The sequence below is a fragment of the Motacilla alba genome, chromosome 7 (assembly GCF_015832195.1).
Source record: "Motacilla alba alba isolate MOTALB_02 chromosome 7, Motacilla_alba_V1.0_pri, whole genome shotgun sequence".
NCBI classification, from domain to species: Eukaryota; Metazoa; Chordata; class Aves; order Passeriformes; family Motacillidae; genus Motacilla; species Motacilla alba.
In genome coordinates this window covers 21,923,038-21,936,511 of record NC_052022.1, presented here as the reverse complement: position 1 = coordinate 21,936,511, position 13,474 = coordinate 21,923,038, and the positions used below count along the sequence as shown (strand labels likewise).

Sequence of the window (13,474 nt, the reverse complement as noted above, 5' to 3'; positions counted from 1 at the left end):
CGCGGGCGGCGGCGGCGGCGGCTCGGTCCCCGGCCGGGCATGATGCGGATGGTTATTTGCCTCCAACAGGTTGGATCCTGGCGGTACGTTTATAAAAACGAAGTCCAGGTTGGGAGGGGGGACCGGGGCGGGGGCGGCCGGCCCCAGATTAGTTTGCCTCAGCCCGGGGGGCTGCTCATAGGCTGCCGTCGGAACATGTGACCCTCCCGCTGCCCGCACTGCCCCTTTCGCCTCGCAGCCCCCCGGTCGGCACCGACGGCGCCCCCACCCTCTACTCCCACCCCCGCCCCGCCGCCGCGCTCCCGCCCCGCCACGGCCCCGGCGCTGGAGCGGGGGGAGATTGGGCGGGCGAGCGGCGGTGATGCCCCTCCGGACCAACCTAGGCCCCCGTTGCTTCGTCTCCCCCTTCTTCCTGCTCGCGGCTTCAAAAAGCCCAGCAGAGTACCACTGGACCTTTTGAGGCCGCCGGCAGGGGCCTTTCTTACAGCCACGGACAGTGGTCTCACCGGATCCGCAGCGAGACCTTCTCCAGTTCATTGTTGCCTCTGCAAGAGGGGGAAAACCCCAACGCAGTCTTTGTATTCCATCCTCCCCACCTCCCTTCTTCCCGGCGATATATGGAGTAGATGGGCTTTGTTCTATGGGAAAAGGGGTGCCCTGGCTTCACTGAACTATCGGTCGCTGGGAGAACCCTCCTTTTACCCACCCCCCCTTGCCCCCCCTCCCTCCCGCCCCGATATTGCTGCCGGCTAGGAAAACGCACGGGGTCTTTGCGCAGCCAGGATGGTAAACCTGGCACTCATTAGATGTGGCTTTTTCCCCGCGCAGTGTCAGTTCATGTCGTGGTAAGGCAGCCTGGTGAAAACGCAGAGTTTGCTTACGCTGACGGCTGTGCTCGCGGTGACTTCCCAAGACGGTGGCAAATCCTTCTGTCGTCTGCCTCGACTCTCACACGGAGTCGGGATGGAAATACAGGAGCGCGAAGTACTGGAAATGGAGAAAGCTCCAAAGCCTACTCCCAACTCCAGCTCCAGCCCCAACCACAATCTCAACCACAGCTCCAATCCCTACCCCTCTGGACCGAGTCCAGTCGCTCCGCAGTTGTGTATTGCACACTTTGCTCCCTCTTGGGTGCGGAGGGCAAGAAGTTGCTGGGAAAAGTGTCAGCTTCGCGGGGAAGGACAGGGAAACTCTGCGCCGCTGAAAACCATATAGCTGGGGCTGCGTTTACTGTCCCTATGGAGGCTCAGGCGCATGAGAGGGGAGAGGCAGCCGCCACGGAGGTGAAACTCTGTGCCGGCACCATTTCGGGGCTCTGGGGGTGCCCTTGCCGAGCGGCCCGGGCAGGGGGTGGCGGGGCTCCCCGGACGCCGGGCTGTCGCGGGACAGCTGCAGGTCCCGCAGCTGCCGCCCGTCACGCAGCCCTACTTTGTCGCCTCTCTAATAATCGCCGGCGTTACCTGGAAGCGGGATTTGGAATGACAAACGGGTGCCCATAATTACGGCAACAACCGAATGTCATAGACGAGTTCATGTACATTAGCTCTGACCGCATGTTTGCTACTAATCTTTCGTAATCAGCTAAGGGGTGAGCCAGGCGTGATTACATGTTTCTCTCAGTTACAAGCCGAATCAGTATTTACTCTCAGGACATTAAACCCTCCGTAACTGGAAGGAAGTTTTGTCGAAGAACAATTTTCTCACCCTTTTCTGTCGCTGCAAGCAACTTTCTACCGAAAACGTTGCTATGAAAAGAAGTCCAGAGAAACGAAGGACTTTATTTCTCCGGACATCTTTCTCTGTGTATTCCCACGTCCTGTTGTGTTTCCTCTTTCAATAAATGCAGTAAAAATTTCTCTCATGTCAGGACCTTTAAATGAGGCCGCGAAAGAAAGGAACGCCTAAAGAGCAGGGTTTTGGAGCTTTTTGAGGTCGATCGCATCAAAGAAAACCACGGTGCAGCCGCAGCGACTGCCGTTGAGGTCTTCAGCCCTGCCGAGACCTCTGCTCCAGCGAGAGCCCCTCGGTGTACCAAAAAACTCTTTGGGCGGGTTCATGACCAACAACTTCAATTCTATAATGAGCTGCTTTGTGAAGGGTGTAGAAAACAGCATCGCCTTGCCTGACAGGATATTATACACAGGAATAAATGATCTCATGAGCAAAGGTCGGTTCTCGGAGAGCACCCACCCAGTTTACAAGCAGCAGGATGGGTCCCGCACCCCCGGTCCAGGGGGCCGTGTGGAGGCCCCGCGCAGCCCGGCGCTCCCTTTGCCCAGGGAGAGCGGTTCCCATGGGGGCTGAGCGCCGTGTCGGGCAGCGCAGGAGGACCTGCCGCGCTGGCCGGGTCTCTCTCCCTGCCAGGCCGCCCTTGTCCTCTCTGGGCAGCGCTTCCACGCGAGACCAGCGCCCCGAGGAGTCGCGTCGCATTTTCCATTGACGCATCGCATGGGAATCTGCAGAATACATGAGCTAGAAAGCAACTCTGTAGGTGTGCTTGTGCTTCCCCAGAAGAAAAGGTTGTGGTGTTTTTGTGGTTTTTTTTTGTTTTGTTTTGTTTTGTTTGTTTTTTGGGTTTTTTTTTTGGTTTTTTTTTTTTTTTTTTTTTTTTGGTTTTAATTGTTACAATCCTGAAGTCATCTCATTTAGACAAGTGCATTTACCATGATTTAATATAGCTAGGATTCCACTCAAACTTTTAGCACAGGATTTTAGTGTCTGTCTAGTATCCATCTCTTACAGGAAGCCCCCCGATTTTTTATCTCCTCCCATGGCCAGAATTTGCCGATGGCAATTGTGTCGATAGGAAGTTGCTTCTTATGTTAGTGTTTGGTATAAGAAAAAATTCTCGTCCATGACAAACAGAGAACACTAACAAAACCACTCCATTTATGTCTCCCAAACCTTATCCGTTTCTACTGCATTCCGTTGTTACCTTTTAATTTGTATGAACTTTTAATAGCTAAACAGAACAGAAGAACTTTCATTTTCCCCCATGCTTTAAAAAAAATCTTCAGTTATGATAACGAATGGATTGAACAGCAACACGTAGAGAATTGTTAAACTATTTTCCCCTCCAGATCTATGCCACAGCTTCTCACTTCTTTAGTTACTTCAACCTTAAAGAATCCGTTTCGAGACGGAGAAAGTTTTCTCGGGGCTCCCCGCGTGGTCTCGGTGCAGCGGCCGCGGGCGGCTGAGCACTGCGGGCGTTGAACTTGAGCTCTCGGGTCACGGGCTGGTGCTGGCCGCTCCCTGCCTGCCCCCGCCGCTCTGAAGCAGCGCGGGGACCTCGGGACCCTGACCTTGGACCAGCTCGGCAGCATGCCGCAGCTGCAACCTACACTGAGCCGTCGGCCGAGTCCCTTTGCGGCCGGACGTGGGCTTTATCGTTTGAGTGAAAGCCCTTCTGTGCGCAAAGGCAGCCCCAGAGGACACTGTGGAACTGTGAAACTGTGAAACTCGGAGCCGTGTAGCTGTGAAACTTCCCTAGCGTCCCGTGGATTCTGCCCGGGCAGCGCGGGGAGGGACGGTGTGCAGGGCCCGCGGGACTCGGGGACACGCTGTGCTCGTGTCCTTCCCTCGCCAGTGACATTTCACGGACAATATAGACTGAACACGCCCCAAGACCGGCCCTGTGCTGATAAGGCGGCCTGAGGCAGAGGGGACAGTCGGGGCTGAGCAGGAGCGTGCTGCGCGCTCAGACACGCGGGACAGCCGCTGCGCGGGCGCGGAGCTGCCCTGCCAGGCGACCCCCGGCTGGTGGGAGGGGGCGGGCAGGGCCAGCGGGCAGGGCTGGACGAAAAGGTGGCAGCACCTGTGGGTAGGACCAGCCAACAGGGTCAGATCGGGTAGAGCTCGCTGGTACGACAGGCAGGAGGGGCAGGGTTGGCCGGACAGGACGGGCAGGGCAGGGTTGACAGAGCAGGCAGGGCAGGGCAGAGCTGGGCAGGGCAGGACGGGCAGGGCAGAGCTGGGCAGGGCAGGGCTGGGATGGCAGGGCCGAGCTGACAGAGCAGGCAGGGCAGGGCAGAGCTGGGCAGGGCAGGACGGGCAGGGCAGAGCTGGGCAGGGCAGGGCTGGGATGTCAGGGCTGGCAGGGTGGGCATGGCAGGGCTGGGCTGGCAGGGCAGGACTGACAGGGCAGGCAGGGCGGGCAGGGCAGGGCAGAGCTGGGCAGGGCATGAAAGGGCAGGGCTGGCAGGGCAGAGATGGGCTGACAGGGCAGGGCTGGGTTGACAGGGCAGGCAGGGCGGGCAGGGCAGAGCAGGGCTGGGCTGGGCAGGGCAGGGCTGGGCAGACAGGGCAAGCAGAGCGGGCAAGGCAGGGCAGGGCAGAGCTGGCAGAGGAAGGCAGGGCAGGGCAGGGCGGGCAGGGCAGGGCAGGGCAGAGCAGGGCTGGCAGGGCAGGGCAGGGCAGAGCTGGGCAGGGCAGAGCAGGGCAGGGCGGGCAGGGCAGGGCTGGGCTGACAGGGCAGGACAGGGCAGGGCAGGGCAGGGCAGAGCAGGGCAGGGCTGACAGGGCAGAGCAGGGCAGGGCAGGGCAGGACAGGGCAGAGCAGGGCAGGGCAGGGCAGGGCAGGGCAGGGCTGGGCTGACAGGGCTGGGCAGGGCAGAGCAGGGCAGGGCAGGGCAGGGCTGGCAGGGCTGGCAGGGCAGGGCTGGCAGGGCAGGGCAGGGCAGGGCAGAGCAGGGCTGGGCTGGGCTGGCAGGGCAGGGCAGGGCAGGGCAGGGCAGGGCAGGGCAGGGCAGGGCTGGCAGGGCAGGGCAGGGCAGAGCAGGGCTGGGCTGGGCTGGCAGGGCAGGGCAGGGCAGGGCTGGGTTGACAGCGCAGGGCAGGGCTGGGCTGACAGGGCAGGGCAGGGCAGGGCAGGGCTGGGCAGGGCAGGGCTGGCAGGGCTGGCAGGGCAGGGCAGGGCAGGGCAGGGCAGGGCTGGCAGGGCTGGCAGTGCCGCCGAAGCGCCGCCAGGTGGCGCCGCCGTGCCTGCCGCCCCCGCGCCGCGCGTGCCTCGGAGCGGGACCGGCTCCCCGCGTCCCCGCGCTCACACGACCACCGCACACCCCCGAGCACCGCCCCGCCGCCCTCTCCCACCCCGCGGGCCGCGCGTCCCGGAGACCCTGCGCTGCCGCGGATGTGTCCTGCGCGCTGCCCTGGGGCCTTGCTGGCAGCCCGCCCCGCTGCGGGATGGGAAGCAGATATTCCCGCTCGTCTTCCCAAGAACTCTCTGACTGGTGAAAAGTTGAACGAGATGTTTGTCTCATTTAATACAAACTTCGTTTCAATTAAACTACGTGACCCCTTTTCCCCGGGTAAGATTTAATAAATGAGTAGTGAAATATTCTTTGATGCCTCCAGCAATAACTTTCAAGGTAAAAATCTGGCCAAAGGCCTAAGCAGCTATTTAAACTTACAAGAACAACTGAGTAAACAGAGTCTAACAAAAGCGCACATATTTCGGCAGTTTCTCGGCGGTCTCTGTAACTTCCTCCCTCTTTGCCCACTAATGTCGCTTTAATGTCCGTGGCTTTTCAGGCTTAGCTATAGATTTTGAACAACTACAAACACTCAGAAAGATTTTGTAGGCTGTACTATTCTTTTTGAAAAAACAAACAAACAACCAAAACCCAGCCTAACTAAAACCCCACAAAAGAAAAGCAACAATAAAAAAAATCTAAACAAAACAACAATCCCAAAGCATAAACTCCCCTGACACAAAGCAAAGAGATAAATATCAGTGCAGTAAGTACCTCTTCTTTTCTGGGATTTTAAACTACAGACAACTAGTTTATTAGGGGGTTGACGGTCTGGGGTGAACTAATTACCTGCATTGCAGGGAACAGTTTTGTAACCTCACCTCTACCTAGTGGAAGATTATTAAGGTCTTGTATAACGTTTTATAACCCTTGCATATGAATCGAGCTGTATTTTAAGATACTCTGTACATAACCTAAGGAATCAGTATTATTTAAAAGGTGCAAAATATAACCCTAGTAAAGATCATTCATAGCCGCACTTGAGTGTAACTTATTTTTCTCACATTGGGGCTTTTCACATAGTCTTTTTCATCCGCTCCAAATAACATAAAACCCGTTCTCTCCTTTTTAGTGGTGCAGTAACATTTTTTGAGTCTAGAGCTGTGCCGGTTCTGGTGGCGTGCACACACGATTGCCTCCGAGATGTGGTATCTCGGCTGCGGTTTTCCAGAGAGCAGGGGGAAAAGATGCTTGCCGCGTTACAGCATGTAAAAAAACAGACGAGGGCGCCAAACGACAGCAATAAACCCGGCCGCAGGTTTCCGCTCCGCCTCCGCCCCGCCGGGACCGGCGGCCGCGCCGCCTGCTGTGGAGCCGGGCACGGCGGGGAAGCGAGGGGCTGCGGAGCGCGGCGGGGCCGCGGCCCCGGGCGGGGCGGTGCCGCTGCGGCCGGGCACCCCGGGGACACGCTCCGTCCCTCCGGGAGCGCCCCGCGGAGCCGCAGCGCCCGGCCCGGCCCGGGATCCCGCGGGCTGTCCGCGGCCCCGCGGCCTGCGCGCCGCTCCTCGCCCCTCCGCGCCGGCCCGCTCCTCCGCCGCGCCCGCGGGAGAGGAAAAGTTGACATTTACTCTTGTCTGGTTTGGGGGCTGTAAAACGCAGGACAGCACGCTGCAGTCTAAATTCACATTTCAAAGGGCTGACATAAAACTCTCATTAAGAGAAGGCTGGATTTTGCAAACAACGCCTAGAATGTTTCTTAAATATTTGGTGGAATGTTTAGGGGGACTTAACAGGCTATTGAAAAAAAAAATCTGACAAGTATCCCATTTTCGAACTATGACTCATGCACAAGAGCACAAGAACTTAGGAGATGCGTGTGACCAAGATTAGCAGGAACAGCTCTCATTAAAAAAAAAAAAAAAAAAAAAAAGAAAGAAAAAAAAAAGAAAAAAAAAGAAAAAAGAAAAAAATCAAACCCGCGTTTAATCACAGGAAACATTCGGGTGTTTCTCCGGGAGATGAAACTCGTATTCCCAGGGTCTAAACACTAGATGATGTAGGTGAAAAAAAATCACGGCGAGCAAAAAGGTTGGGCAGCTATCGAAGGGCACTCCAGAGATGCTAACGACAAAGGATTTATCTTCGTTTAAATGGTTGCCATCAGCGTCATTATTGCTAGCAAAGTTACCACTGAAGGGAGACTTTCCGACTGTCACGTCTGCCGAGCGCGGCAGCCCGTGTCTCCAGCAGCGCGGCGACGCTTCGCCCCGCGGCACCGGCAAAGAGCGGAGGGATGAGCTAACTGAGCCACAGGTAACTTCGGAGAAAGGGTGTTAGGGTGAGGTTTCTGATAGGTCGGAGCCTGTAGGCAATAACCCCCCATCCATCATTTAATTCCATGATTATTTTTTAATTTTCAAATGCTTGGGTTTTATTGGTGGTGGGGAGGAAAGAAGCAAAGGGCTGGAGTGAAACCTGCCGGGAGAATGAAATGGATGCCCACGGAGTGTTTTAAATCACGAATGTATTTAATGTTCTCCAGTTATTTCCTTCCCCTATCATAAGGTAAAACAGTCAGTATTTTCCCAGAGGGAAGAAAAATCCCGGGCTGGCTTCGTCGATAAGCAGGATTATAGAAAGTAAAAATGAGATCATATTTAAGGACGCAAAGAAGACAAAGATAATGGAGTTGTAATATACTACATTGTAACAAATATTTTAATCTCCAGGTAGCTACTGTAGGTACACTGAAATCTGGGCAGCAGACTTGTAAAATCTGGGCATAAGGTTCGCGCGTGTGAGGGGGTGCGTGGGGGTGTCAGTGTAAATTCCTAAATAAAAGTACTAAAGTGGTCTGGAAATGGGAGGGAAAAGTAAAGAGATATCAGCGGCAGGAGGTTCTCGATCCTCCGGTCCTACTGAGCGTTTCCTTGCGTTGTGATCTAAAATTCGCCTCAGAAATAATAATAAAGAAAAGTATTATCTAATATTTAGCATGTAGTTCTGTCCGAGGACAAATGAGAAAGAAGCTGCATCATTAGGACCTAAAAGGCAACAAAACAAAAATCAGAGCATAATGATGCACCTAAATGAAGGGGGAAATGTTGCACAGCTCATTTTATTAATCAGACTGTCAATTCCACCCCAGAGGCCAAACCCCAGAGCAATTCAAGCAGGATCTGATCAAGCTAAGGACAGGAGCTTTACTCCTCACTTCTTGTCTTTCTTTCTTTCCACCTGGATATATTTGTCTGCTCTGAAGCCGCCTTCATTATCCACTGACAGGAGCTTGTATTTATTTGCTTATAAACCTGTTACAATAAATGATTATTCGAACAGCGTCATTCGTACCTTAATGACGAGCACCACTTTTTGATGAATGACATTTCGGGCTAGAAAGGATGTATGGGTCATTTTGACCAGTCATTCCCTCGCTTTGGCATCCCACAATTTTTACACCTCCCTCAAAAACAGATAATAATATTTAGAGACACTTGCCGGGCTGAATGTGAATTAGCCCCTGCTGCAGCTCATCATTAGTACAGGACCAGCCCTGCAACTTTGACATTTTTTATAAAGCTGAGATGATGGAAAGAATAAGAAAAGAGATGATCCTGATGGAGAGAGGGCTGCACAGCCCTACAGCTGGCAAAAGGCTCTCGAATTTGTCAGACTCAGCTGGAAATGCGGTGTTGGAGGCCCTTGAAAATTCTCCGCACAGTGGTCGCCTCAGCCCGAGACTGACTGCCGCCTCCCTGCACAGCGCTATAGGGGACATCTCCGCCAAAGGCAAATTTGAAATAGACACTTTATTCAATCTCCAGCATCCGAGCAGTGAAAGCACTGTCTCCTCCGAAATCCCGCCGTCGGAAAGCAGGAAGAAAATCAGCCTTTATTCCGAAGTTGCTCAAGAGGCAGATATGAACAGTGATGTGGAGGTGGGCTGCTCCGCTCTCCGCTCTCCGGCCAGCCTGACTTCCTCCCAGCTGAAGGAAAACAGTAACAAAGGTAACTCTTCCTTTATCATCTTCATCTAAGCCCCGCGCTTTGCCAACCGGCTTTAAAAACCAGAGGAAACCCACTGCCACCGCCAAAGTTGCCGGCCTCTGCATCGGCGCTCTCTCTTCTGCGAAGACAGAGCTCCAGGCTGTAAAATATTATTACAATTACTGCGCTACCCCGATAGCCGAGATACACTGTCCGGGCAGCTCCTGTGCCCGTGCCTTAGCGTGTGTGTATGTGTGCGTGCATGCCCAAATCCATTGATATGTAGATATATATCCAGAATATAGGTGGGCACAAATATCCACCCACCTATATTCAGGCAAAGCTTTCTCCGTGCATTTCCCCGCGCTCTTGGAGCTCTCGGCGTCTCTTGAGCTGTATATGAGTGTATATACATAGATTAAATTAGAGAGAGAGAGAGAGAGAGAGACAGGAGGGAATGCGAGAAAACTGCCCGCATTTGACTGTGTGTGTCCTTCTCTGTGTGTATGCACCGTGCTGTCTGTGTCCACCTCGGGCTAATTTGGCATTGTTCACTTTTGCTCTGCTTGTAAGAGGCGTTTTGAAACAGCCTCGTCTCCTTCCCCGTTCTTAGCGGGGCACGGTGATGGACGGTGGTTGTTACTACTGCGGGAGGTGGAGGTTGTTGTTATTGGGGAGGTGTAGGGAGATGAACGGTGGATTTCCTAGGCGCCACAGTGCATGCCTTTTTCGTCAAATGTGCCAGAGAAAGGAAGGGATGCTCGACGTAACCCTTGAGAAAAAAAAAAAAAAAAAAAGGGGGGGGGGGGTGTTTATGGCCGCTTTTATTTTGTACGTCCCAAACGAAACTAAAGAACGGCAGTGGAAGGGGAAGAGGCCAGCGCCGAGCCCGGGCCCCGAGCCACGGCCCGCGCCCTCGCCCGCTCTCCCCTGAGCTCGGCTGCCCTGCAGTCTCCAAGCCCGCCCCATCTGAAAATAAAGCAGTTACGAAGGATTAAAAAACCCCAACCCAACCAACCAGCCGAACAATAACCAACAAACAACGTCCAAATCCAAACTTATCGATTCTGTTAGCGGCAGGGATTTGTAAGAATGACAGCTGGCCTTGAGCACGGGTGGAGCGGGCCCGGTCCGGCCTGGCCGGGAGGGTTGGGGGGCCGGCCAGTCTCCCGCTCTCACCGCCGTGCCCTCGCCCCGCAGGCTACGCGGAGAGCAGCCCGACGCCCAGCGCCCCCGCCGCCCCCGCCGCCCCCGCCGCCGGCATCGGCAGCCTGCACAGCGGCGGCGCGCTGGGCGGCTCGGCGGCGGGGGCCGACCAGGTGCGCCGCTACCGCACCGCCTTCACCCGCGAGCAGATCGCCCGCCTGGAGAAGGAGTTTTACCGCGAGAACTACGTGTCGCGGCCGCGGCGCTGCGAGCTGGCCGCCGCCCTCAATCTCCCCGAAACCACCATCAAGGTACGCCGCGTTCCGCGCCCCGCAGAGCCGCGGCTGCTCCGAGCATCCCGGGCCGCGGCCGGCTGGGCTCTCCGGCTGAAGGACTCGCGGGGCCCGCGGCTACGAGCACCACTCGTGCTTGTTTGCTTTTCTGCACCCGACACTTTTCATTTGCTTTTTTAAAAGTCATTGTCATTACCGTCGTTTTTATTTTCCTCGTCAGTTTTTATCTCGTTACCTATTTCCTAAAGTGAAGAGGGGAGAGAATAAGCGTAGGGGGAATGAATGAGCGTCGGTACCGTGAAGACAGAGTCCCGAGTGGGGAGGACGGGACGATTCGAAGGGAAACATTAAAGGGGTCCCTCTCGAGTAGAGGGATGGCCGTACCCACCGCTCCCCTCGGGCAAGGTCACGGGAGGGAGAGGGGTCGCCTAGAAGCCTCGGCAAAGTGTTTTGGCGGGTGCCCGGCGGTGCCCGCGGGAACGGGTGCGGCGGGGCGAGAAGCGGAGCGGAGCTGAGGCCGCGCTGTGCTTGTATCTCCGCAGGTGTGGTTCCAGAACCGGCGGATGAAGGACAAGCGGCAGCGCCTGGCCATGTCCTGGCCCCACCCGGCCGACCCCAGCTTCTACACCTACATGATGACCCACGCGGCGGCCACGGGCAGTCTGCCCTACCCTTTCCACTCCCACGTCCCGCTCCACTACTACCCGCACGTCGGGGTCACGGCCGCCGCCGCCGCCGCCGCCGCCTCGGGGGCCGCCGCCGCGCCCTTCGCCACCTCCATCCGCCCTCTGGACACTTTCCGCGCCCTGTCGCACCCCTACTCCCGCCCGGAGCTGCTCTGCAGTTTCCGACACCCCGGCCTCTACCAGACGCCGGCCGCCGCCGGCCTCAACAGCAGCGCGGCCGCCTCGGCGGCGGCGGCGGCGGCGGCGGCGGCAGCGGCGGCGGCGGGCTCGGGGCCTCCGGGGGGCTCGGCGCCCTGCTCCTGCCTCAGCTGCCACAGCAGCCAGACGGCGGCGGCGGCGGCGGCGGCGGCCTCGGCGCTGGGCTCGAGGGGCGGCGCGGCCGCCGACTTCCCGTGCACGGCGGCGGGGCAGCGCTCCGAGAGCGGCTTCCTGCCCTACTCGGCCGCCGTGCTCAGCAAGGCCGCGGTGGCCTCGCCGGACCAGCGGGAGGAGGCGCCGCTCACCAGATAACTACCCCGGCCCGAGCCCGGCGTGTTTTGTAGAGGGAGTCGCGGGGGGGATGGGGGGGGATCGGGGCGGGGGGCGCCCCCGCGTTCGGCCAAAAAGTTCCGTCTATTTTTTTATTGCTGACCGCCCCGCCGCTGTGGGGCGCGGGACCGGCGGGGAGGGCGCTCCGCGGCTCCCGCGCCCCCGCGGAGGCCGCCCCGCGGTGCTCGCTGCCGGGCTTCGCGGGGTGCAGGCAACCGGGCCCGCGGGGCAGGGAGGGCAGCCGGCGGAAGGGAATGTGTTTCTGGCCTTATTTTATTTTTTTAATTATTATTATTATTATTTCGGTTTGAGTTGGAGTGAATGGGAAATGTCTCGAGTATTTCCGTACGACAAGCGGCAGCTAACGAGGCAGCCGCGTACGGGCCAGTAACGGGAAGGGAAATGTGACACTGTCGGGATGGGCAGAGGCATTTTTTAAGATCACGCTTTCTAACTACCATAATCCACGCTATCTGGGAAATACTTGAATCTCTCTAGATGTAGGCCGTTGTCCTGAAGCATTTACCTTCTAGACACTTTTCTAAATTTAATTCTGTTTCTCGACGTCTTTTTCTTCTCCCGGTAAAACGGCTCTTGGATTTATTTCTCATGCATCTCTATCGCGCCTTTGCCTCTGAAAAGCCACCACTGGGTAACTGAGACCTGCTATACCAAACCACTGCTACTGGAGGGACTTCCTTGAACTTGAAGAAAGGCACATCAAAAACCACCAGTGTTACTGCCATGTCAATTTTGATGCTAATAATGTGCAGATTATGACGAAAATTGCCAATCATGTTCTCTGATGGACCTCCTTTGAATGTGGAATTGGAAAAAAGTTCCCCGCACAGAGACCTGCTGTCAAGTACTAACAACCCGCTAAGGGAAGTCATTAGAAGAGACAGATAAGAGACTTGGTACATAAAACATTGTTCTTGGTGCATAGAATGTATGTTATTTAATGTTATCTCTCTTACCTGAAGTGATTTCGCACAAGAAAGCCACTTTCTTATCATCTCAATTGCCAATTTTCATTTTGGTAACTTGGACACCCCGGGTAGACTTTTCTCTGTTAAGTTGATATTCCACCAATGTGAAGAGCCTCATTAAATCAAACCCAGATATTTCCATAATGCTCCCTACAGAGCCACTTCACTCTTCACATAATGAGATTTTTCTGAAGAGTTGAAGCCCTCATCTAACTTGCTATTGCTTGTTTAGGCCCTGTGTGATTGTGAATACACACACACTCACGTACACTCTAACAACACAAAAAAAAAAAAAAAAAAAAAAAAAAAAAAAAAGAAAAAAAAGAAAGAGAAAAAAATACCCCCCCCCCTATTATGTATTTCGATTAAGTGTCCTGAAATACTTCTATTTTTAAGACACTGGATTTTTTCATATTCTAATAATGAACTTTCAGGAAATGAGCTGAAAGGCTATGCTGTTTTGTTCAGTGAGCATAAATCATAGGTTGGTGGTTTTTGTCCAGTGGAGCAGATTCCTTGGGCGGGGGTAGGTAAGGGCAAAGAAGAAACATCCCTAGGCTTCTGGAGCAGATTCTTGACAAGACATGTACGTTTTCTGGATAGAGAACTTTAAAGCACGGTAGAAGACACCTATACCCACAAATTTATCATTTTGTAAAGAACGAATAGAAAGACTACTTATGTAAAAATATCGATTATACCAGCTGTTGTTCACTGAGTTTACATTAAAATTTTTATTAATATAATTTAATGCTAAAGAAAATAGACCAAAACGTAGCACTCTTTTACCAGCTTAACCTTTTCGATCGTTGGAATCGTTTGTTATGATCACACGAGTATGGGATGTATATACGAGGATTTTGGCAATAATG

General features: G+C 54.9%; 1 protein-coding gene across 1 annotated transcript; it reads left to right on the top strand.

Moving 5' to 3' along the window:
* Window positions 1-8,557: 8,557 nt before the first annotated feature.
* Window positions 8,558-11,595, top strand: EVX2 (even-skipped homeobox 2). Its single transcript, XM_038143307.1, has 3 exons — window positions 8,558-8,981; window positions 10,161-10,417; window positions 10,942-11,595. The coding sequence occupies exons 1-3, from the start codon at window positions 8,558-8,560 to the stop codon at window positions 11,593-11,595; spliced, it is 1,335 nt and encodes a 444-aa protein (XP_037999235.1).
* The last annotated feature ends 1,879 nt before the right edge of the window (window positions 11,596-13,474 follow it).

Excerpts from the sequence above, each read along its gene's own strand:
- EVX2 (XM_038143307.1), top strand. The coding sequence starts at position 8,558 with ATGATGGAAAGAATAAGAAAAGAGATGATCCTGATGGAGAGAGGGCTG. Across the intron at positions 8,982-10,160 it reads GAAGGAAAACAGTAACAAAG|GCTACGCGGAGAGCAGCCCG; the intron begins GTAACTCTTCCT and ends CTCGCCCCGCAG. Across the intron at positions 10,418-10,941 it reads TCCCCGAAACCACCATCAAG|GTGTGGTTCCAGAACCGGCG; the intron begins GTACGCCGCGTT and ends GTATCTCCGCAG.